At 41.7% G+C, this 23,170-nt stretch overlaps 2 protein-coding genes across 2 annotated transcripts; one reads left to right on the top strand and one right to left on the bottom strand.

The window, feature by feature from the left end:
* The first annotated feature begins 2,675 nt into the window (after window positions 1-2,675).
* On the top strand, window positions 2,676-9,496 carry smndc1 (survival motor neuron domain containing 1). The gene is made up of 6 exons (XM_083651033.1): window positions 2,676-2,806; window positions 3,282-3,401; window positions 3,520-3,665; window positions 4,232-4,393; window positions 4,607-4,760; window positions 8,565-9,496. Exons 2-6 carry the CDS (start codon window positions 3,282-3,284, stop codon window positions 8,700-8,702), a joined length of 720 nt encoding a protein of 239 aa, XP_083507159.1. The 5' UTR covers window positions 2,676-2,806; the 3' UTR covers window positions 8,703-9,496.
* Window positions 9,497-11,864: 2,368 nt separating this feature from the next.
* Window positions 11,865-22,640, bottom strand: LOC310789392 (max-interacting protein 1-like; the record flags this gene model as incomplete). Its single annotated transcript, XM_083651032.1, has 6 exons — window positions 11,865-12,028; window positions 12,942-13,116; window positions 18,267-18,381; window positions 20,718-20,747; window positions 21,118-21,223; window positions 22,406-22,640. 6 exons carry the CDS (start codon window positions 22,638-22,640, stop codon window positions 11,865-11,867), a joined length of 825 nt encoding a protein of 274 aa, XP_083507158.1.
* Between the last annotated feature and the right edge of the window lie 530 nt (window positions 22,641-23,170).

Here is a 23,170-nt window from a genome sequence, read left to right as displayed (position 1 = left end):
TATTTCTCTTACTTCGTACTTTGGTTTTATTTCTCTTATTTCGTAATCCTATTTTTAATGTTTTATTCTTTTACTCTTTTTTTAATTCTATGTTTTATGGGTTTATGGTTTTATTGCTTATTTTACTTCCCTTACTAAGGGATTGGATGAATAAACTTACTGTGCAATAGGGTTGTGCAATCAGCACCTTAGCTGGTACACTTCCTGTGCTCTCAGTGCAATGCTGTGAATGTGACTGTGACCGTTCTGTTTTGTATTACTTGTCTGTTACACCTGTTGTTGTACAAGCACTTTTGCCCAAGACAAATTTCCCTCCCGGGACAATAAAGTATATCTCATCTCATCATCATCATCTCATCATATATATATATATATATATATATATATATATATATATATATATATATAAAACATCTAAAAGCATCAATCTTATTATCATATTGGGGACCGTGGCACAAAATCCTATCAAATGGGCGTCCGTGGTCTAAATTTTGTCAGTTTAGGGATCCCTCATGTGAAAGAATTTGAGAAGCACTGCCCTAAACTGACACAAATTAGATCAAGGACTCCCAAACTTTCAGGGGGGTGTAAAGAGCACCTGTGCAGGTGACCTGACGGAGCCAGATTCTTTAATTAGGTGATTGCACTAATTATCTAATGATGTGATGTCATCAGTGATGTCATCAGTGATGATGTGATCAGTGATGTCATCCGTCCTGGCTGAGGCTATATAATTCAGTGATGATGTCATCAGTGATGTCATCCGTGATGATGTCATCAGTGATGTCATGGAGCAGGCGAGGCTGCGTAGCGCAGTGGGTGTGATGTCATCAGTGATGTCACTCGAGCAACTGTGATGTCATCAGAGTCTTTAGTTAAAATAGGCTAAGTGCGCTCTGTGGTGGTGGTGTCTGTCTGTGTGTCTGTGGCATTGTCAGTCTCTAGAGATTCATAGTTTTTTTAATTCACAAACTTTCAAGGATTTCAAGGACCTGTGAGAACCCTGCAGGAAATAAAACAGGTGTAACCCATACCAATATGGTTCCATTCCGTTTAGGTGTTCCAGTGCCAGGGACCTCATTAATGTTAATTGTTACACTTGCTTTACTTCCTGCTTTACCACCTCAAACGTTTGCTTTGAAAATGGTCCATTGCTCTCTATGACTCTGCTTCATTCAGTCTCTCTCCCTCCTCACTGATACACCCTTTGTTCCATTTGTTTAATGCAGTGGTTCTCAAATGGGGGTCCGGGGACCCCCAGGGGTCCTTGAGGGGGTTCCAGGGGGTCCCCAGCCAAAAGGGGGGTAATTTATTTGAGCTATAATTCCATTCATAAGCAACACAATGACTGTTTTGGTCATGGGTTTTATACACTTTCTGTAATAAAACATCTAAAAGCATCAATCTTATTATCATATGGGGGACTGTGGGACAAAATCCTATCAAACGGGGGTCCGTGATCTAATCTTTGTCAGTTAGACTATGGGGTCCCTCATGTGAAACAATTTGAGAACTACGTAAGGGTTAATGCACGACGAGGTGTACATTATCAGAAATTATTGGACGACCCGGAGGCATGAACCGTCCGAGGCGAAGCCGATGCCTATTAACTGCAGACCATGGTATAATGTACTGTAGTTTGTGTTGTTGTCATGTTATTTTCCCTTAGTTTTAGTTAATACATTGTTTTAATTATACTTTGGTGTATGACTCCCCTCATTTGTTACTTCCTTGAGCTGGGCTGTAACATTATGGTGGGGGGACATAAAACCACAGAACAAAAGGTGTATTGGTGAGGAGGGATACTGAATGGTCTGAAAGTCTTCCCAAGGAGTGCAGCCACAACACCAGGCTCCTGCAAGACGGCCAGGAGAGTGAGAGGGTAGTCATACTTTTAAATGTTTTATTACAGAAAGTGTATACATCCATGACCATAATAGTCATACATTTGGATTTTGATCTTGATTTCATTTATTGGGCAATGGGCATTCAAAAGCAAATGCAAATATGCTACACATCAAAAATGATGTGTTTAGCCACAGAGACCCTTACCCTAACCCAAGAGATAATTGCCTTTATAGCCCTGAAGCTGGGAAAAGCCTGCTTATTTCCAGTGGGGTGTTCTGTTCATTCTAGTTAAAATAATAAAGTCTATACTTTTTTGCTGGGGACCAAAGGACCCCTGGGGGTCCCCAGACCCCACTTTGAGAACCACTGGCATGATGTGTTGGTCTGGTTTGTAATTCGGAAGCACATGTCTAAATCTAATATATTATTAATAATAACACTATCAGTGTGTATTCTATTAATTTGACGGAATAATGTGCACAGCTCAGAGGTAGCCTAAATATTTATGAGAAAAAGCCAGATTTTTTTTTTTTTAAAGGGACAATCCCATTGGCCAAGGGCCAGCGTGCTCTAATTAGACCCGGGTTGAAGTAGTAGTTATACTACCTCCCCTTTTGTGCAATCTTGCCTGTTGCTTTGAAGGGGGAATCGAACCCGGGCATTATACATCCTGCTCCTGTTTTCTTTCAAGTCGAGCACGCTAACCAGTCGGCCAATGAGACAATCCCAGAAATAGCCAGAGAAGGCTCGGTCCACGTTCCCCCTAGCGTTTACAAGGCATAACGACATCTGCAGCGTTATCGCGAGAGGGGTTAAACGAGATTCTACAGGCCGTGTGTTTTGAGGAGGACGAGCGTTCTGTTGTTTGTCATTTAGGCAGTCATTTTGTGATACAATTGTGTTAACGCTAGTATCTGCCTATTTATCGTATTTATTCGTCAAATAGAACTATACAGAGGTAAGATTGTATACGAGACATGTTCTGAAGTGTAATTAATTATATGTTTGTGATGGCTCCTTCGTCGCTTAGCTTATAGCTAACATTAGCAGCTTGCTAACGTTAGCTATAAGCTAATAGCAACATTACGTTGACGGGAGATGGCCTACGATCGCGAGGGGATCTCGCTAACATTCTGAGATAGCTGCTAAATGTTATAACTAACATGGTTTCCTTTCTGTTTCAAATGGTCCGAAGTGCTTTACCTTTGTGGTCAGTGTAACGAGACGAGAAACGTGCCTGATTTGAACCGTAGCGTAACGTTACCGCTAACCCTAGCTAACTTACATGTAGCGTTAGCTTTGTGTCTTCACCTAGCTTAATCTAACCTTACCGTAGTTGTGTATCATTATGTGCTCCGATAATGTTAATAGTTAACGCTACGTCGTTAGCTAACGTAGCGAGGCTAACTGTGTTTCTTCTTGTCGCCACACAGATGTCAGATGACCTGATGAAACAGTTGAACAGCTACAAAGCCCAACTGCAACAAGTGGAAGCTGCCTTATCTACCGACACAGAAAATGAAGACCTCCTCAAACTGCAGAGAGACTTGCAGGTGAGCGACTGAGAGACTGATCTGTGTCTGGGTAATGCATTTAATGTTAGTCTACTTGAGTAACATGCTCTCCTTATGAACATCTTAACTGCCTCTGTTGATTATCTTTCCTCCTCAGGAAGTCATAGAGTTGACAAAAGACCTCCTGACCTCTCAGCCCTCCTCCGAAGGAACTACCAGTGCCAACAGCTCAGATGCCGCTCCCTTGAAGCACAGCTGGAAAGTGGGGGACAGGTGTATGTCTGTGTGGACACAGGATGGACAGTGAGTGTCCCCAGCCTCTTCTCACTGAAAACACCATGCATCAGTCTACCCTATAGCACTGACACATCAGGATGGTTGGATGAGCTGTTGCTTATGAAATTAGGGCTTTGTCCGTGGATATCATACTGTAGTTGTTCACACCATATCTCAGTACATACATACTGTCTTCGTCAAATGGTCAGATTGTAATTATGAATGCACCCATTTAAAGATTTTGCAATGGTTTTGTTCAATAAAGCAATTTCTAGTCTTGATAGGAATACCTGTTAATGTACCAGATCGATAAGGTTACCGTTAAAATCTTAACAATACTCACCCATATCTATATGACCAAATTCATTTTGACCAATAAAGCAGAGAATGTTTGATTCAAATGGGAGCAACAGTCCGTTTTTAGAAATTCATATTATTGAGGTAAACTACAATCCAAACACGCTGTGACGTCTCCTGTGTAGGATCACCTATTCATCTCTATTTCACATGAACATGATTCTTAAGCTTTGCTTGTTAAGTAGGGCCTGAGTGTGATTCGTACTCACCTGCTTACAGACGTGATTCTTTGGCAGGTTGTATGAGGCTGAGATTGAGGAGATCGACGGGGAGAACGGCACGGCAGCTGTCACCTTCAGTGGCTGGGGGAACGCGGAGGTGATTCCACTGCAGAACCTCAAACCCTTAGAAGAGGGGAAACGTCGGGATGAGGACGGAAATGGAAAGCCCAAATCCAGGTATGAACAAGTTGACTCGGTGACATCTCCAGTATGAGGCTTCAGTTGACTGTAAAATATCTTAACGGCATGCCTGTTGTGTTCCTGCTTAGTTATACTGCTCTGTTAATGCGGTCTTCCTAGGTCACAAAGTTACTCACTGACATTAAAATCTCTTCTCTTTGTCATAACATTGATGTAGATTGAAATGGCCCTTTCCCCTTGTCTTTGTAGAAAAGAGCAGATAGCTGACCAGAGGGAGTACAAGAAGAAGAAAGCCCAGAAGAAGGTGGCAAGGATGAAGGAGCTGGAGCAAGAGAGGGAGGACCAGAAGTCAAAGTGGCAAACATTCAACAACAAAGCCTACTCAAAGAACAAGAAAGGACAGGTACCAAATTTGGTTTTCATGGGGCGAAGATTATTCTGGAATAGTGCTGGCAACCCTGTGATCCATTGTGCGAACAGTGGCACAAGGATATGTACAGTCGATGTCTGCTACCTGCTTCCATATTTGGTCCTCTGCAGTGATTGGGTAGTATAACGCCACAAAGGAATCAGCTCATAATTAGAGCAAGCAATGGTTTTCACTTGGGCCTGATACTGGGGTAGTAGAACGTTTTGAAGAGACAACTGGCAAAAATGATGGTCATAAAGTCACATGGTCAGGTGATCCGGTCTTCTACTTCATGCTAGAGCTCCACTACCAGCATAGCAAAATGTTCTCCCTGCTCCACAGATCACCTTGAATTTGAATGGATTCACCCTAAAACAAGCAAATCACCCTTATTCCAATGCAGGAGAACATGTGCATAAGCCAACGAGAATTGAACCTCGCCCGATTTCTACGTTTAGACGCAGCCATCGGACGCAACACAAAATGAGCAGCTGATGGCAATGTTTGACGTCCGATGCTGCTGTAGTGGAGCAGGGCCTTCATACCATAATTAAACCATTTATTTATGCCGCAAAAAGCACTGATGCAACAGAACTCAAACTTCAAAATACACCTGAAAGTGAACGTCTATCTGCAGGGCCTGAATTTCATTGCGGTTATTGCGCATAATTTCATCAATTCCTGCAAATCTAACTTTTATAATGCAGGAAATTCCCACACAAATTTGCAGCGATGTCTTAATAATGTTCAACAACGGTTTGCACCGCTGCGGATCGGAGCTGACTGCAGACGACTGGCCAGATGCGCTGCATCGACTGACTGGCGGAGTCCAACTTCCACTGACAACACAGGCGCTCTGGGTGGCAGATCAAGTTGAGCTGGTCATTTTAAAAGTAGCTTGCATGGCAAAAAGTGTGGGCACCCCTGGCCTAGATGTTGCAATGATGTGAACTTGAATGCATGCAAACATGGACTGCTGGCTAAAACGTAAAGCTTAATTTATACTTGGACGTGAAAGCCCTGGTGGTGGGTAGCACCATGGCCGGTGAAGCTTTTGTGCAGCTCCCCAAAAATGTGACGGAGCGTTGGGTCGACGCGGCTGATGTACTGCAGCTGAGCTGACGTTCGAGTATGACTGACTTGCTGCCGTGGGCAGCGTCCCAACTTGAGACTCACGTTGAAATATATATCGAGCTTAAATCTACGCTTGCCATTGTAGCACGAATGGTAGTGACGTTACCAATGATGTCAACGTTAATCATCCGGATCCTCAGACGGGCAATGGTAAAGTTACTAAGATTTGTAAAATAACAGTGTTGCACCTTAATTACAAGCCAATGTTACAAAACGTTAACTTAGATGGCATTTCTCATACAGCAGACTCAGCAAAGACTGTGATGTCATGTGAGATTTATTTTTAGATTATATTTTTATTTTTATTTTGGCACGGAGACGAGGCAGAAGAGGGAGTCAGCAAAACAAATGCAGTACTAAGAGGGCTGACATAGAGCCGAATAATCGATGTCTGACATGTCCGGCTGTCTGTCGCCCTAGTCTTTGCGGTGTGTGCCGCACCGTTGGCTCTAGTCGGCCTTGTCTGCGCCTTTTCCGGATGATTCAATATGTTGAATCCACTGATTACAACGTCCGGTGTTCTGCCAAAAAGTAATTAACTGTAAAGTGATTAACGTTCGCTGCTAAATAGTAACCACCAAAAAGTGATTATTTCTCCATATTTGTTGTCGCTAACGTTATGGGAAATGACAGTGGAGTCAAGTAACAGTAAACTAGTGAAAAGTTTTATCTGGCCTGTGTTATGGAGAAAAGCGTGCGTCTGTCTCGTTTGCACCGGGGATTTCCCAGTCTGCGTTGTTAAAGTGCGAGTGCCCCAATGGTAGAAACGTTAGTCAAATAGTAACGTTATGAACGAGTATCCGAGTACTCACGGCACTTCCATCCATAACTTAAAGTCCCTGGAAACCAGAAATATTTTTTTATTATTTAGCATTTTGAGTTCATCACATCACAGGAACCTATGTTAATAAGCCACCAGCCAAATTTGAACGATGATGAACGTCGCAAAGTATATAAATGTAGTTTTGACAGTCATGGCAAAAGTCATGAGGATCAATTAGATTTTAGAGTGTATTTTCTCCCGCGGACTGTGTGGGCGTGTCCCGTCTGCAGCAGAGGAGACCTGCTGGAGGAGACCTGCTCGGAGGAGACCTCTCTCTCCGTTAACGGAGAGAGAGAGAGAGAGAAGGAAAGAGAGATAGTGTGTGTGTGTGTGTTCGCGCGTTGCTCGATGCATAGCACAGACAGAGAGGGTTTACAGAGAGGAAGAGATCTCTGCGCTGCGAGTGCACAGCGCTACTGTGTGCGTGCATGCGTGTGCGTGATGCGATTAAATCTTATGACGTGATAAGATCATGCATTTTAGCACCGCGCGCTCCGCTCTCTTCAATGAGGTAATGGAAATCAAGACCTTGTAGAAAAGTGGCAATTTTAAGGCTTTGGGTTGAAAGTAATGGCTCATACTTTCTGAGCCACACAATTACTCACATAAGACCCTAAATAACATTGTTAGAACGTTTTTGTGGATTTTGGTTTCCAGGAACTTTAAGGACCTCTAATTTAGTACGCATTAGGGCCACAGACCCCCATTTGATGATATTGTGTCTCGGACGCAAATCTGAAAATACTTTTACTCTTATATGATATATGACTTTGTCCAGAATTCCCCCTTTTTTTTTTTCTTCTTCTTTTGTAGGTAGAGCGGTAACAGTGAAACTATAATCGAAATAGCCATTCTTCTACATTCTCTAATTGTTAGGTTCTTGTAAATGAAATAATGACGAGGTTTAACAACCCATCAATTGGGACCCCGTCAAAGCCCCTTAAAGACCCCTGGTCGTCACCAGACTCCATGTTGAGAACCACCACACTCGTCGTCGTATTCTCCCCTCTCCCCCAAGTATAAATCCCCCCTATCTGAAGCATGTAAGGAGAGCCCCCCTCCATTTTTTAAAATGAATTTCAGGCAACTGATCTGACCATTGAGTTACTGCAGCATTGGTCTATTAGTGTTTAGGATGTATTTATTGAGAAGTTAAGCTCCACTTTCATGAGTGAAGTTCCCAGTGGGGACTCTTGGGAGAGATGTTCGCTACTACAGAGACTCTGCAGAGAAACTGTACTTTTGATTATTTCATCTGGGCTGCATTGCGGTACTTGGCCATGCCACCTGTGCTAAGTCAATGCCTTTCAAAGCAGCTGCTTTTGCTGCCTGGCCCTCTGTGTGTAAGTAATCAAGTTCCCTCCAGGGATCATAAAAGTTTCATGTTATAATAAGACCCCAGCCATAACTTGTGTAGCGTTACAGCTGAGGTTTAAACTGCTCACTTAGGTGGCTGTCTAGCATCAATGTGTGCTACATCAGTAAACATACAAATAGTAACATAGCGTATAAGAAATAAAAAGCAGTTCAAGCACCATTTAGATTTGAGTGAGAAATTATAAAAAATAGCCTAATGAATGTAAATTTGGCTTCAAATTTGTGAACGTTGGCAGCTATTCAGCCAGCTAATTAGCTCACTGCTTGTCCTTCTGTGTGCTGTTGCATAATGCAGTGTGCTGTGGGCCTGGAAGATTGTGGAACTTGAACAAGTTGGCACACAGCGAGTCCATTAAATGAAGCCCATGAATTGCTGTTTAAGATCGACTTTGGTAGAAGTAATCTATAACCTCAAGATTTTTGGGGGGTGTTATTTTAATTAAATTTCTTTTTGTGTTTTGCAGGTCAAGAGGAGCATATTTGCATCTCCAGAAAGCGTGAATGGGAAGGTGGGAGTGGGAACTTGTGGTATTGCAGATAAACCCATGACCCAGTACAACGACACATCCAAATACAATGTTAGACATCTAATGCCCCAGTGACCTAGTATGTTGTGTAAATAATAGTCCACTGTATACCAGCTGTATCAGTGCTTTCCATTGTGTTTATACATGATTTAAGTTTCTCAAGTAAAAGCTTTGAAATGAATCGCTTGCACACCATTGGTTGAATTATTGATGTAGTTTTCTTATATATTATGTAGGCAGAACAACACAATTCCAAATGGATGGAATTCCCCCTGTTGTGTAAGAACGGGAAGTGGTGTTTAGGATTTTCATAGAACTTGCTGTTATGTATTTGGATGTCACAGAGGCCAAATACCTGCTAAGATTTGTATAATTGATTTTGCAGGCTGAGCTGGATTTTAAACACTGACCAGTTCTTCTGTACAGTATAATATTTAAAAGCAGATATCGGTAACACTTTATAATATTCAGTCGTAAGTCATTTTTAAGCCTTTAGTTAATGAACTAATCATTTACAAAACCTTACATTTGTACATGATTAATAAGTGTTTTGTTAACATGTCACAGATGTGTTGTAGTCATCTATAAACTTTTAGTAAATAAAGTGTTCATCTGAAAATGTGTTAAAGCGGCATTCTTTCGAATGGCCTGCAGGGGGGTGTTCCATTAGTTTGTGGACTTGTGTTTTGAAGCCTCAAGTATGTCATTTTGGCTGTTGCCATCTTGGTTCTTGTGAAGCTATATTAATATTTAAATGATTAGTTCATCATTTACTAAAGGCTTAAAATGACTTACGATTGAATGGCTAAATTTACATTTCATATTTGTACATAATATGCAAGTGAAATAAACATTGTTTTTTTTTCAGATTTTTTGATACTTGCTTCCCTATCATTTTTTTTAATTCATGTTTCCCTTGTGGTATTGTTTGTTCCTGTAGATGGCAGTGTAAAGACTTCTACCTGGTAGTATATTTATGTAATGAGCTGCATGTCATAGCTGTTAATACCATACAAACATATTTTTCTCCATAAAAATCAGGGACCCCCCCCCCCTCCTCCTGTTCAGCTTTGTTAATTCAGGTTCATTTATGGACAGTATTACATCTCACTTGATAATATACATGGAATACTTATATTTTCTCTGAATAAAATGTGTCATTTACTGATGTGGAGCATGTGCTATGTCAACATGAGAAATGCACTGAAGTTGAAAAGCTAAACATAGGTACGCTTAAAAAAAGAGAGACGGCACTTCACTGTGGTGTACTTCTGGGTGGTAGAGGTTTATTATGATTCCAGGGACAGTGATCAGGAACCGTAACTAAGTATATTAGCAGGGGACCAGCAGCACGTTTTGCAAAAGTCACCTTGGATGGCTGACGACTAAGCACAAGAGAAAATGTTCTGGGGTGTGCTTAGACATACTTTCTCACAAGTCTTTTTCATAGTGCATTTTTACATTTTCCCAAACACATGTTGGGGAAAGAAAAGACCTGTAACAAGGAGCTTTGTGCAAGAGTCCATTTATCCATGTTAAGACACATTTTGGTGGTGATGATCTACTTGGGACTTGTAGCAGAACAATGCAGATACGTATGGTCATATATTGTGGAAATGTCTTATTTGGTTTCTTGGAGTAGAGCAGGATAGCAGTGCAAATCTACGTGTCAAATCGACATTAAATTGTTGATGGGAAGTCTCCAAATGTAGCCCGACTCCAAATGAGTAGGATTTTAACTTTTGAATACCTTTCTGCTACAATACAAAAAAGGACGATACAGTATTAAACATTGGTGGATTATAAACCAAAATTACTGTTCTTTCTGTAGCATTTGTGTAGTTCATGCTACAGACATTTTTAACGACTTGTCGATCCAAAGCACATTACAACATAATTAGAAAGGCTACATTAAATACACATGCACCATAGTTTTTTTTTTCAACCATTACAATCATTTTTTTCACCGCTGATTATTAATAACTGATATCCACTGTAGCAAGTAGAAAACTAGCAAACTTCAACTTGGTGTTGGACGGACAGAAACTGTGTGCCAAACAAAGCCAACACTAAATATTCAGCAAAACAAGGTGTTATTGCTTGAGCCTTGTGCTTGGACAAGTGCAGGGGTAGCTTATTACTGTCTAAATAAAATGAAATAGAATTTTCTTACAGTTGAATGAGATGTACATTTTTTTGTTTCTTATTTTATTTAGTATTTTTTTTTTTTATAAAATACCACTGAGTACATTAAGCCCGTCTTGTAGCACTGCATAAGCTTTGGTGGGGATTATGTCCAGTAATATCGGTAAACAAGGTGGCAAAACATTGAGAAAATAACTTAACGGCAGAGTATTTTTTTCCATTCTTTTTTCATTCAAGCATGACCAAGACCTAGCTACAGTACAATTAAATATAACAAAAAAATAAATACTACACATATGATCATCATAATATGCAAAATAAATTAGAATATCATTGGTGGGCTGAACCACCTGTTTGGATAAGACTGTGTTTCAGTCATGAAAAGGTGTGCCACATGGCTCTCGGATGGTTATGGGTCCTAAAGCAGCGGTTCTACAAATGTAAGAAACATCTTGGAATGCAGGTATCGTAGCCCTTGCCACTGGCTTGTTCACTGACAAGAAGTGCTGTTTGGTTAGATAAGGGCAATGTTTTTACAAGGCAAATGGAGCAACCTTTTTCAATGGTGAGCTTCTAGCTGGTATTGGGCTTTTCCCCCCGCTGGTTTCAGGAGATCAACTTGACTAAAGGTACAGTTGTCCTTTCACATGTTTGACATACGTGTGGATATGAGTCCTCTACAGGTTCAGATAGGATTCATATAGAATGCAGGTACAGTTGATTGAAGCTGGTTATAGGAAAATTGACTTTCAGGTGATTATTTTAAATTTGGAATTGAGGAAATTGTATATTGCCGCAGAAGTTAAACTGGAGGTTCACTGTAGTGGAAAATGCCAGTTTCAGATTGTTGTAGAGGAGCCACCTAGTTCTTGGTAGGAGACCACTTTAAACCTTTAGATTGAGTTGAACTTAAGGCTGGTTCTTGGGTGAAGGGTAGAAGTTTCATGCTTCAGGTAAAGTTGGGATTTAGGCTGGTTCTTCTTGAGACGATTATCTTAAATTGCGAGGGCTAATGGAGCTGTAGGCTGGTACTTTAAAAGGTGAAAGCCATATAAGACTGCAGCTGAAGTGAACGTATGGGCTGGTAGTACTTTAAGCAGAGAAGGCCAGTTTGAGACTGCAGGTGGAGTAGCCCTCATCACTGACGGAGCTCTGTCGGCTGCTGTGGTCGTCCAGGTCACTTCCACCACTGGTGCTCACACTGTCCATTTCTCCATGGGAGAACTCAGTGCTTTCCACATCCACCTCAATCTCCTCTGTTTAAACATAAAGACAAAAACAGCACAGCAGGTGAGTGGAGATCTTAAAAAAGTGTTCTTAGCACCTCTCGGTAACAACATGGTAATAAGGGGGATAATACCGAAGTAATACTTAGGTAATACTGTACCATGTAATTACCAACCATGTAACCATGCAGTAACCAGTAATAGCTTGGTATTAAGACTGGCGGGCTGCTATCAGCGGCGGCAGATTAGCCAGGTGATCCCTACGTCTCTAGATGTTTGGTTTAATCTAAACATTACCATGAATCATTATTTGTTTCTGGCCCTGTTAGCCTATTCTTTCTTAGTTAAAATGAGCTAAGTGGGTGGTGTCTGTGGTGGCGGTGTCTGTCACGATTATGATGTCATCATCAGTGATGATGCCATCAGTGATGCACTTGAGCAAATTGTGATGTCATCAGTGATGTCACTCGAGCAACTGTGATGTAGTATGAGCCGATGGCGCACAGTTGCATGATGCTGCCTAGGTGGGTGGGTGGTGCCTAGGTGGGTGGGTGGTGTCTGTCTGTCTGTCAGTCAGTCACGATTTTGGGAGTCCGCGGAGCGGGAGATTTCCATAACTGCAGCCATGGCGCGCGCATCATCTCCAGAGTCTCCACCCTAGGAATCTCGCACGCGTCGCGTGCAAGATTCCATGTTACATACATTTCAGTCTAATTACTGAAGATATGCCCATTGTTAATACCAAGCTATTACATAATTATTACTTCTTTTTTATCACACAATTACCCCCCTATTACCATGTTGTTAGTTACTGAGCTGTAATGTAAAGTGCTACTGGCTTACACATTAGAAGCACTGAGACTTATGGAAATACAAACAACACGATGCCACCAGTAAGCTGAGTTTGCCCTTCAATGATAAAGGCCCTGATTTGGAAACAAACCTCTGTCAGACTCGGTCTCGCGGTCAGAGTCCATGGGGGAGCCCAGGCTGTCCATGCGGACCCTCTCCCTCTCCCCAGGGGTCTGCAAGTGGGCTAGCTGCCTCTGCAGGTGCCTCTGCTCCCTCTCCAGGTTCTCCAACTGGTGCTGACTCCTCCGCTCCATGTCTTCAAGTTTCTGAGAAAGAGAGAGAGAGAGAGAGATGCTTAAGAGTTATTACCTAACTTTTGTGAGAGGTAATGAGTGTTTAGTTCCGAATGTGTCACGCTTGATATCTATGTGATTTTTTGATTTTGATTTTTTTGCAGAAAAGTACAAAACAAAATTGTTCATTAATAAGAAGATGATACTGTGTATCTACCAGCTGATTGTGTTGAGAGCATAGTGGAATTGTCTTGTATGCAGTGGGGTGAAGTTAACATGTAGTTGCCTCTGGCATCACGCCTGCCTGACACCCCCTGTGCCCTCTAATAAATCATTAAGCTAACGAGGACAGCAAGGTGCCGGTTGGATGCTAGACCTGAGAAACAGCTGATAGCTCTAAGTTAAAGGCAGCAGGAGGATGGATGAAAGTGCTGGTTGGATGCTAGGCATGATGAACAGCTGATAGCTCTAAGCTAAAGGCAGCAGGAGGATCGATGAAGGTGCTGGTTGGATGCTAGACCTGAGAAACAGCTGATAGCTCTAAGCTAAAGGCAGCAGGAGGATCGATGAAGGTGCTGGTTGGATGCTAGACCTGAGAAACAGCTGATAGCTCTAAGCTAAAGGCAGCAGGAGGATCGATGAAGGTGCTGGTTGGATGCTAGACCTGAGAAACAGCTGATAGCTCTAAGCTAAAGGCAGCAGGAGGATCGATGAAGGTGCTGGTTGGATGCTAGACCTGAGAAACAGCTGATAGCTCTAAGCTAAAGGCAGCAAGAGGATGGATGAAGGTGCTGGTTGGATGCTAGACCTGAGAAACAGCTGATAGCTCTAAGCTAAAGGCAGCAGGAGGATCGATGAAGGTGCTGGTTGGATGCTAGACCTGAGAAACAGCTGATAGCTCTAAGCTAAAGGCAGCAAGAGGATGGATGAAGGTGCTGGTTGGATGCTAGGCATGATGAACAGCTGATACCTCTAAGCTAAATGATGGATGCAACGAAAAGATGACAGGGTGGATGAGGCAGGGTAATTGGATTAAGGCTCTTGATATACTGTACGTCGTACGTGAGCAAATATGAGGCTCCGCCTATTCCACATTTGGTACCAAAAATCAATACTGCTTTAGCCGTATCCCTCTCCTCTCCTCCCAGAACCAAGCTGAAACGTCCCCTTGGTCACACCAGTTTTAGTTCATTTGTGGTGTCAATAGTTACTATAAATTAAGTGCTCTCTGAACCTCACTATTAATCATATGGAAATACAACCATTCACATCTGACCATGCCATGAGTAAAAATTGCTTCGTACAACTGTCCAAATAAATCCTGACAGTGTATGCCAGCCAATTTACAGAAGAGGATTTACTACTGGTAGACAAACATGGGCAACTGCAGGGCGTCTATGCAGCTTGCTGAGGAATAGCAACTAAATGCTTCTTCCACTTGAGTTGCATGGAAATTAAAATAGGATGATATTGAACCTGTATATTTTGCAACTTTATTTATAGGCTACCTTTCAGTTGAGTAGACCTATTTAACTGTAGGGAGAATGTAATTGATTGTACAGTATGTGAATCCGCTTGCATAGCATGTCCAGACATGCATGTTGCTTTGTTAGAAGAATGTATTATCACCTGCATCAAAAACAAATGATCAGTAGTTCAGCTGTGGTTTTTCTTGCACAGTATTTTTGTGAGCCTGTTCGTGACTGTCATTATGCGTCACGCGACGGACGCTAGAAAGCACGCTCAGTTTCTAGTAAAGTGCTGCTTGGTGGGTCGTCGTCTACATGTCATAATGGAAAAAATAAAACCCCATGACTCAGAAAACATTTTGAATCGTGTTGAAAGAGGTATGTACCTTTCTGAATCAAACAACAAGAATGAGTTTGGCACAGTGTTCCCTCCATACAAGAGAGAACAGCACCTATCCAGGCTTAACTCTTAAAAACACACCACACACAGTGGGCAGTGGTGGGCCAATGGTTAGAGAAGCGAGCTTGTGACCGCGAGGTCGTCGGTTCAATCCCCGGGACCGGCAGGATAAATCTGGGGAACCCCAACTGCTCCAGTGGAGCTGGAGTGGCCAGCAGATCAGACTGTGGTTGTACTGGGCAGCGTTCAGGTGTGAATGTGTGTTTAAATGTGAACAGGGCGCTCCTGAAAAAGAGAGCGTTGCTCTTAGTGAGACTCCCCCTGCATAAATAAATATAATAGTTGGGGGCTTCACCCTTTATGCGAACTCTGATTCCAAAAATAGAACAGGACAGCATCCAGGAACCCCACTTCCTCTTCCTGGGCTTCAAACCGGCCAGTTGAAAGTCAGCGTGTGACATCATCACTGTCACTTTGTCCATTATCCCCCCCATGGACTGAACTCCCATTGTCTCACTAGACATAACAATAACACTAGCCATGATCTTTCTCTAGCCATAACAGAGCCAGAGCCATTCCTCTCTGTGGACTCCAGCACATCTGCCAAGCTGTACATGTTGCCCGTGGACTGGTATCATTTATCATTTTGGGGGTAGGGGATTCTCCTTTTTGCAAAATTTTGAGGCAAGACCCAGAGAGAATCAGGCACTGTATGATCCCCAATGACAATGCAAGAACTTTCTCAAGACCAGTTGGTCTGAACTGACCATGCAGGACACAATTTGAGCTACGCTTAAACAGACTAGGGTTAACCCTAACCTTAACCTTATAACTTTAACCCTAACCTTAACCTTAACCTTAACCTTAACCCTAACCTTAACCTTAACCTTAACCTTAACCCTAACCTTAACCCTAACCTTAACCCTAACCTTAACCCTAACCCTAACAGACACAGATCTGTCATAGCCTGGGTAAACCCATCCCCCACATGACCTGCTCTCAGAGTTCTCAGTCACTAGTGACTGAGAGCAGGTCTGAGAGCAGGTCACGTTGGGGATGGGTTTACCCAGGCTAGATCTGTCACCTCTGCCTCCACAGTTACACCATGGTGTGAGTTGGCTTCAGTGGCTGAATGTAAGCAGGCTGCCCAAGCAGACAAAGGAGGTAGAAGAAACATTCCCGCCTTTTTTCATCTGTGTCCCGTTGTGACCACATGTGTGACAAAGTCGGATTCCGTTTTTCCAACATCAATTTCAAGTGTTTCCAGAGATCGTAAAATGTCTGCCAAAGTATTCCAGAAGGCTATTCATCAACGTCTTAGCTCCGCTCCTGTGGATCTTTTTGCTGCCACAAATCTGGCCACAAAGGAGGACTCCGTACTTTGGAACACTGGTGAGCTCGCCGGCGCCGCTAAGGTGACCAATAGGTGACCGCTAGTTTTCTTTTCTCTCTTCTCTTTCCAGTGTAAACTGAGCCCCAAAAAGAGCGCAGAGGAGATTCGGAGGCGGACTGGCTGCTCTAACATCTATGAGGAGGAGGGCCCTCCAGTCCACTGAAATGTCATTCTCAACACAAATTAAGCTATCAGAGATAGCACAACTATACATTCCATTCCTATAGTGTGCATACAGTGGCAGCTACCGTTACAAAACAAGCGGGAGTGGTATCATATGTCTTTATCCACGGATCACTTTCAGCCAACGAGGACTGGACTGAGATCCTAATGCAGCCAGGAATGTTTAGACTTTCAACGTTCAAATGGATTTTCAGGCTCAAACTGATATGGAGCTGAAATATTCCCTATGTAGAAAGAGCTGCACTGTGATTAAGTCTGGTGCTAAAGTTTTGTTCTTCTGTGAACTGATATATGGACAGTACAGTAGTACAGTGCAGTACAGTACAGTACAGTAGTACAGTACAGTACAGTACAGTACAGTAGTACAGTACAGTACAGTACAGTACAGTAGTACAGTACAGTAGTACAGTACAGTAGTACAGTACAGTACAGTACAGTAGTACAGTACAGTAGTACAGTACAGTATAGTACAGTAGTACAGTACAGTACAGTACAGTAGTACAGTACAGTAGTACAGTACAGTAGTACAGTACAGTATAGTACAGTAGTACAGTACAGTATAGTACAGTAGTACAGTAGTACAGTACAGTAGTACAGTACAGTACAGTAGTACAGTACAGTACAGTACAGTAGTACAGTACAGTAGTACAGTAGTACAGTAGGCTACAGTACAGTAGTACAGTACAGTACAGTAGTACAGTACAGTACAGTAGTACAGTACAGTACAGTACAGTAGTACAGTATAGTACCGTACAGTAGTACAGTAGTACAGCACAGTATAGTACAGTACAGTAGTACAGTACAGTATAGAACAGTACAGTGCAGTACAGTAGTACAGTACAGTAGTACAGTACAGTACAGTAGTACAGTATAGTACAGTACAGTAGTACAGTAGTACAGCACAGTATAGTACAGTAGTACAGTACAGTATAGAACAGCACAGTGCAGTACAGTAGTACAGTATAGTACAGTACAGTAGTACAGTAGTACAGCACAGTATAGTACAGTAGTACAGTACAGTATAGAACAGCACAGTGCAGTACAGTAGTACAGTACTACAGTACAGTAGTACAGTACAGCAGCATAGTACAGTACAATATAGTACATTATAGTACAGTACAGCAGTACAGTATAGTACAGTAGCTTGTAGCTCAAGGCTAAACCAGAGACTGACTCAGAGAGTGAGAGTTAGGGCAGTAAAATATAATTAACTTTGACTTTACAATGAAGTCTTCTGCTGTGCAAATACAGCACTCTGCAGTTACATTAGTGCATGTCCATATAAATAAAATGGATAAAAGAGAGACTTCCTAGTGTAACACGGGCTTCTTCTGTGGTAGTCGACTTTAGATCTACAATGGCTGTAAATATTAAGTCAGGTGTATCTTTAGTTACTCAGGTAAGTCAAATATATTTTTGCTTTGTGACTGTTTTGATTTGAAACTGAACCAGGCGCAGGAGGATTTGCACCGTGGATGTTTTGAGCATTTTTGTGCTGCTAAGCGTAAATACTTAAAACAAAAGTTATATTATAAGGTTATATTGCCAAAAGTCATGCCTTAAAATACTACCATCCCACACAGGTATTGCCCAAACGTTAACGTGTGTGCAGTCAGCAAAAGGAAGGAGAAGGAACAGTGATTCTTATAATTACATTAAGTTGTGTTTACAACCTGATGCATGTAACCCCTGACCCCATGAAGTAGCCATAATGGAAAGGCTGCTTGGGCTCGCCCACCTTGATATGTGCTTTGGCCTTATTGAGCAGTCCCAGTGTGGTGTGCCGACTGCAGTCTGGTCCCAGAGGTATGAGCGACTTCAACCTCTCCAAACACAAGCGGAGATGTGCTCGCCTGTGGGAGGAGAGACACCATAAAGAACGGTTGAATGTGTTGTTTTCTTGTTCTTGTTAGTGACAGCCTACACAGGGATATCATCGGTATTATAGGGCGAATTCAGGGTGAATGGGACATTTTTTGAATTTCCCCCTCGTGGAAGCTTTCTTGCCATGAATTTAAAAAAAAAATATCCCAACACATGATACATATCTGTAATACTGAAGATGTTACGCATTTGAGGGGGAATGAAGGTTACATCATATTCCAAGGAGGCGTGGCATACCCTTTTGTGTCAACTGACCCAAAACCTTTTTTTCTGTAACATTTGGGTGATTGGGACAGGACGTTTGGGTGAATGGGACAGCACGCATTATGATTGATTTAGGCTAGTCTAGTAGTAGTAGTATAGTAGGCTAGCATATTTACTGCACAATTTAATTCATACTTTGATATAATTTCACATGCACATCTTCCTTTTCCTGTCCATCTTTATAAATGAAGACTCCACGTTCATTTAAACTTAGGGTGACCAGATCCCAACAAACCAAATGTGGGAAACTTGTGTGGGACAATGTGGGACACCATTACCGATCCTTTCGAGGTAGTCTAAAATTGAGATATATTATATACAATTATAAAAGATCCTTCACTTGACATGGTTTTACTGCTTGTGGTTGTGCACTGTAACGGCAGACTAAACGATTAATTCCTGAATGGCTGTATTTGTGTCCCGCTACATTGGTCCTGATCAATTGTAATTATGACAATAGTTACCTGTCCCTCCCCCCAGTATTATGGTTAATAATTGTATTTATTTAATTTTTGCTATTCTATGGCAGCCAGCCATGGACCGCCATCTGTAAATAATCGTTATCGTTCATAATTGTAAGTATTAATAATCGTTACTGTCCAATTGAATAGGCTACGCACAAAAGCTGGGGTGATGCATTAGTCTAATGGGAACCTTCGCATCAGTTTGTTGTTGATGGGGTGCAACACACAAGGAAGATAAGATGTGTCCTACTCCCTCTGATGAACTGTAATTGTGTGTGTGTGTGGGGGGGGGGGGCATATTTTGACAAGACGATCATGTTTGTGCTGACTGAATTTGTTATTGAGATATGAATGTTTGTGAAGCTACTTAACCCAAGACAGTTAGTGTGTAAATGTTACTTAGCAGCATGCTAGCACAGGCTACACCTATCGAACTCCACCAACACTTATGAATGTATTTCATTAGTATTAGTGTTTTCTTGCAGAGCATTTGTTTTGAGAACCTTGAAAAGGTTCTAGCCCATTGAACTGTAGTTGTGGCCTTGTAGTCAATGCATGAAGGCATTGATTTATCTCTTTATCCATTCTGCTGGTTAGCTACGCTCAACTGACCAATCGGAAACCCTCCTGCAATTACATATGGATCTGTTTGGGGCCAGCTTTAAAAGCTGCTGAGGTCAGCCACATTCTCTGGTTCTGATCCACCAAGGCCTCTGGGCCTGTGTTCTGACATACGACATACTGTACTGGCCAAGGACAGTCACTTTCCTCTCAAATAATAGAGTAAAAATGTAGGTCAAGTTGTGATGTCATCTCTCCTGTCTGCATTGGCCACCATTTTGCAATGAAAGAGTCAAACATGAGAAAGAAGCCATCATAATTGCCTGAACTCATACTGAGATTCTCACATTGGTTGCTCTTTGGAGACAAAGCGGACATGTCATTTGAGAAGGAATATGTGGCCTGATGTTTGTTTCTTCTTCAAATCAAAGGACCAGCTTAGCCCAGCAGCAATATAAGCAAGCTGCTGTTAGGTTTGCAGCTGAGAATCTCTCAGGAAGGAGCTCTGTTGTCTGGAGACAGACAGATCCCATTTGCCGAGTGTGGAAATGTCTGAATGTCCCCCAGGAACACTGTGGCTGGGTTACACCTCTCTCTCATTTGCCTTGCAAAATGGACACTTCTACCCAACAACCCAAAGTTAGTGATACAAAAATGGCTTCTTTGAAGTCCAGTAATGATAATAATCTGGATGTATGGTCAACATATTTAGCATAGTACCAGGATAATGTAAAAATGGCAGCCTGGAGAGTGTTTTTGGATTAAGCTCATATTTGCTACAGCAGTGTTAAGGCCATGACAATGCTGTATCCATCCTGTGTGACTTTTGCATGTCCACATTCTGAACTGGAAATCTTCTGCATTATGGTGAATTAAAGTATGAGTGAAGTAAAAATCTCAAAGCCATCTCATCGCGTCTCTCATTGCCTTTCTATGTAGTCTTTACCTTTCAATACTGACTTTTGTTTGGCGAAAAACATAAAAATTTCACACTTCAATTGATTTTTTTTACTCACCTATTCTTTTCCAGTTCATTGTGTGCTGACCTGTTGAAAATAAATATAAGGAACTGTAATATAGTCTCAACAATGCAAAATAACTCACACCATACAATCTGGATACTGTATATGGACATATAAATTCCAACAGCTCTATGTTATTACTTATATTATTATTATATTATATTATTATATTATGTCATTTAGCAGTATAAATGTATAATCATGTTATAAAACAATTGTGATGATATGATAGTAATACATGATTAATTTATAAACCAACCAAATCAACTTAAATGATGCAGGGAGGATTTAAAATCCCAATATTTTTTAATCCGGATATACATACTGTAAATGAAAATAACCATATCACCTCTGCTACATCTGTGTGTTGACATTCTCAAGACATGTAACTTACCTATTGTGAATATTATCCATTTTCTTGTTCTTGAATTTGCGTTGTTTCTGATGATGTGATGATGTCTGAGTTGCAGGGTATGTTGAAGCATACCCATGTTCACATTCTGTTGATGAACAAACAAACAAAAAACATTAAATTCACAGTTTTTTGTTTAAAAGCTTCGCAAAGTTTTTTTTCTCCAAATTTGATGTTAATTTGTATTTGATCTGTGACACACACACACACACACACACACACACACACACACACACACACACACACACACACACACACACACATTCCTGGAATTTAAAAAGCTAATTATAGGCCTAATGAATAGGCTATAGGTTGATAGTAAAACAATTTCTCTGAACCAGACATTAGCCTACAGTCCTCTCAGATGGTGTATTGTCTATTCTATTCTATTCTATTCTATTCTATTCTATTCTATTCTATTCTATTCATTTTTGATGAGGAGCCTACAAATCCCATGATCCCTCGCAACCGACCCCCATGAGTCCGACCCAGTAACATGCGACGTTTTAGAGATGAACCTGAGCGTGATTGGCTATCCGCAGTGACTCTCTCACTGGGAACATGAGAGCAGACCAATCAAAACGTTACAATTTGTTCCATGTGGAAACCATGTGAACAACAGATACAAGGAAGCGCAGTCTGCAGCCCTGATGCATGAGCATGGGCTTTGAATTGGAAATTTTGATAGGGGGAAAGATTAAATATAACTTCTGCCATTTGACTGTGCAGAAGGTTCAATGAATGAATGCTATATCTTTCCTTCACATACAGGCACATTGTGAGTGGAATAATAACCCATATTTCAATGTCTTGAAATGAGCTGCAATAAACATTAAAGTTTGAGTCTCAAAATAGCCACAATGTATTAAACTAAATATGCACTACACACACATGCCCAAGTAAAATAAATAATAGACTATAACATGCTTATCTCTCTCACATAGCTGCAAAAGACCAATTGCTAGCACATTATTTCTAGACTAGGTTGGAGAGATCTATTTCCTTTCAATTCCATGTCCAAATCGATGCATTTGCAGCCTGCTTCCCAACATCTTCTGACTTGTATTATGATTATGACTCACATGGTTACATGAGCGGTGGGTCGCCTATAGGCTATAATGCTAATGCTACCGTTTTCCAAAAGCAGGTGAAATATTGTTCGCTGTCAGGGCAATTCATCTGTCCGCTGCGCGTCTTTTGTCGCCTTCTATTGTTGTCTGCCCTGCGCATTTACGTGAATATCCCACACAGCCCATCATGGCTTACTTACTTCCGTTGTTCTTTTCCACATTTTCAATGTAATTTGCTGCATCGAGCAACACTTGCACGTTTTTCATAAAAGTGCCGATCTGGTCCATTGCGGAACATTCGGAGTATAAAACGTCGTTGAAAGAATAGTCGGACATCTCTGTGAAATCCTGCTGGTCCATGGACGCGTCTGACTCCGACGAGAGCAGCACCTCCTCGGCTCTCAGCTCGCTGTGCTGTCGCATGTATTTGACCATGTTGCCTCGATAGATTGTCGCTCTTATAAGACAAATAAACGACAACGGTGCTCCTGGCTGGTCCCGGGCGGCTGTGTGTGTTGCACTGAGCGGATGACTGAAATGAACTAGGCTGGATGGAATTGCAGTCCTTAGCCTCAGCCACTTGCCCTACTTGGTGGATAATCCCTCCCACTAACGCATGCACATTGCATGCATTGTCAACAGTGGCATAATAAATCCTCCGACCTTATAAATACTGCAGGAGAGTAACAAATAGGCCTGACACAGTTGTAAGGTGACTGTCTATTGATGTGTAATAGTCTACTTTACTGCAATGTTTCAATAGCAATAAACCTATTTAATGATGTACAGTGACCTTAATTACAGTTTATTTTCATAACATGCTAATTATGTATAAAAATAGGCTATGTGCAGAGTGAAATAAAGACAAAGCCACATGGCAGTAGACAATATCAGGTCTAATCAATGCTGTAACCTGGATATCAAGGGCAGCCTCCAGGGTTGGCCTCTGTGTTATAGTCTAAATA

Source organism: Poromitra crassiceps (genome assembly GCF_964638095.1).
Source record: "Poromitra crassiceps genome assembly, chromosome: 14".
NCBI lineage: Eukaryota > Metazoa > Chordata > Actinopteri > Beryciformes > Melamphaidae > Poromitra > Poromitra crassiceps.
The sequence above is the reverse complement of the archived record's forward strand: the minus strand, read 5'-3'. Positions and strand labels throughout refer to the sequence as shown.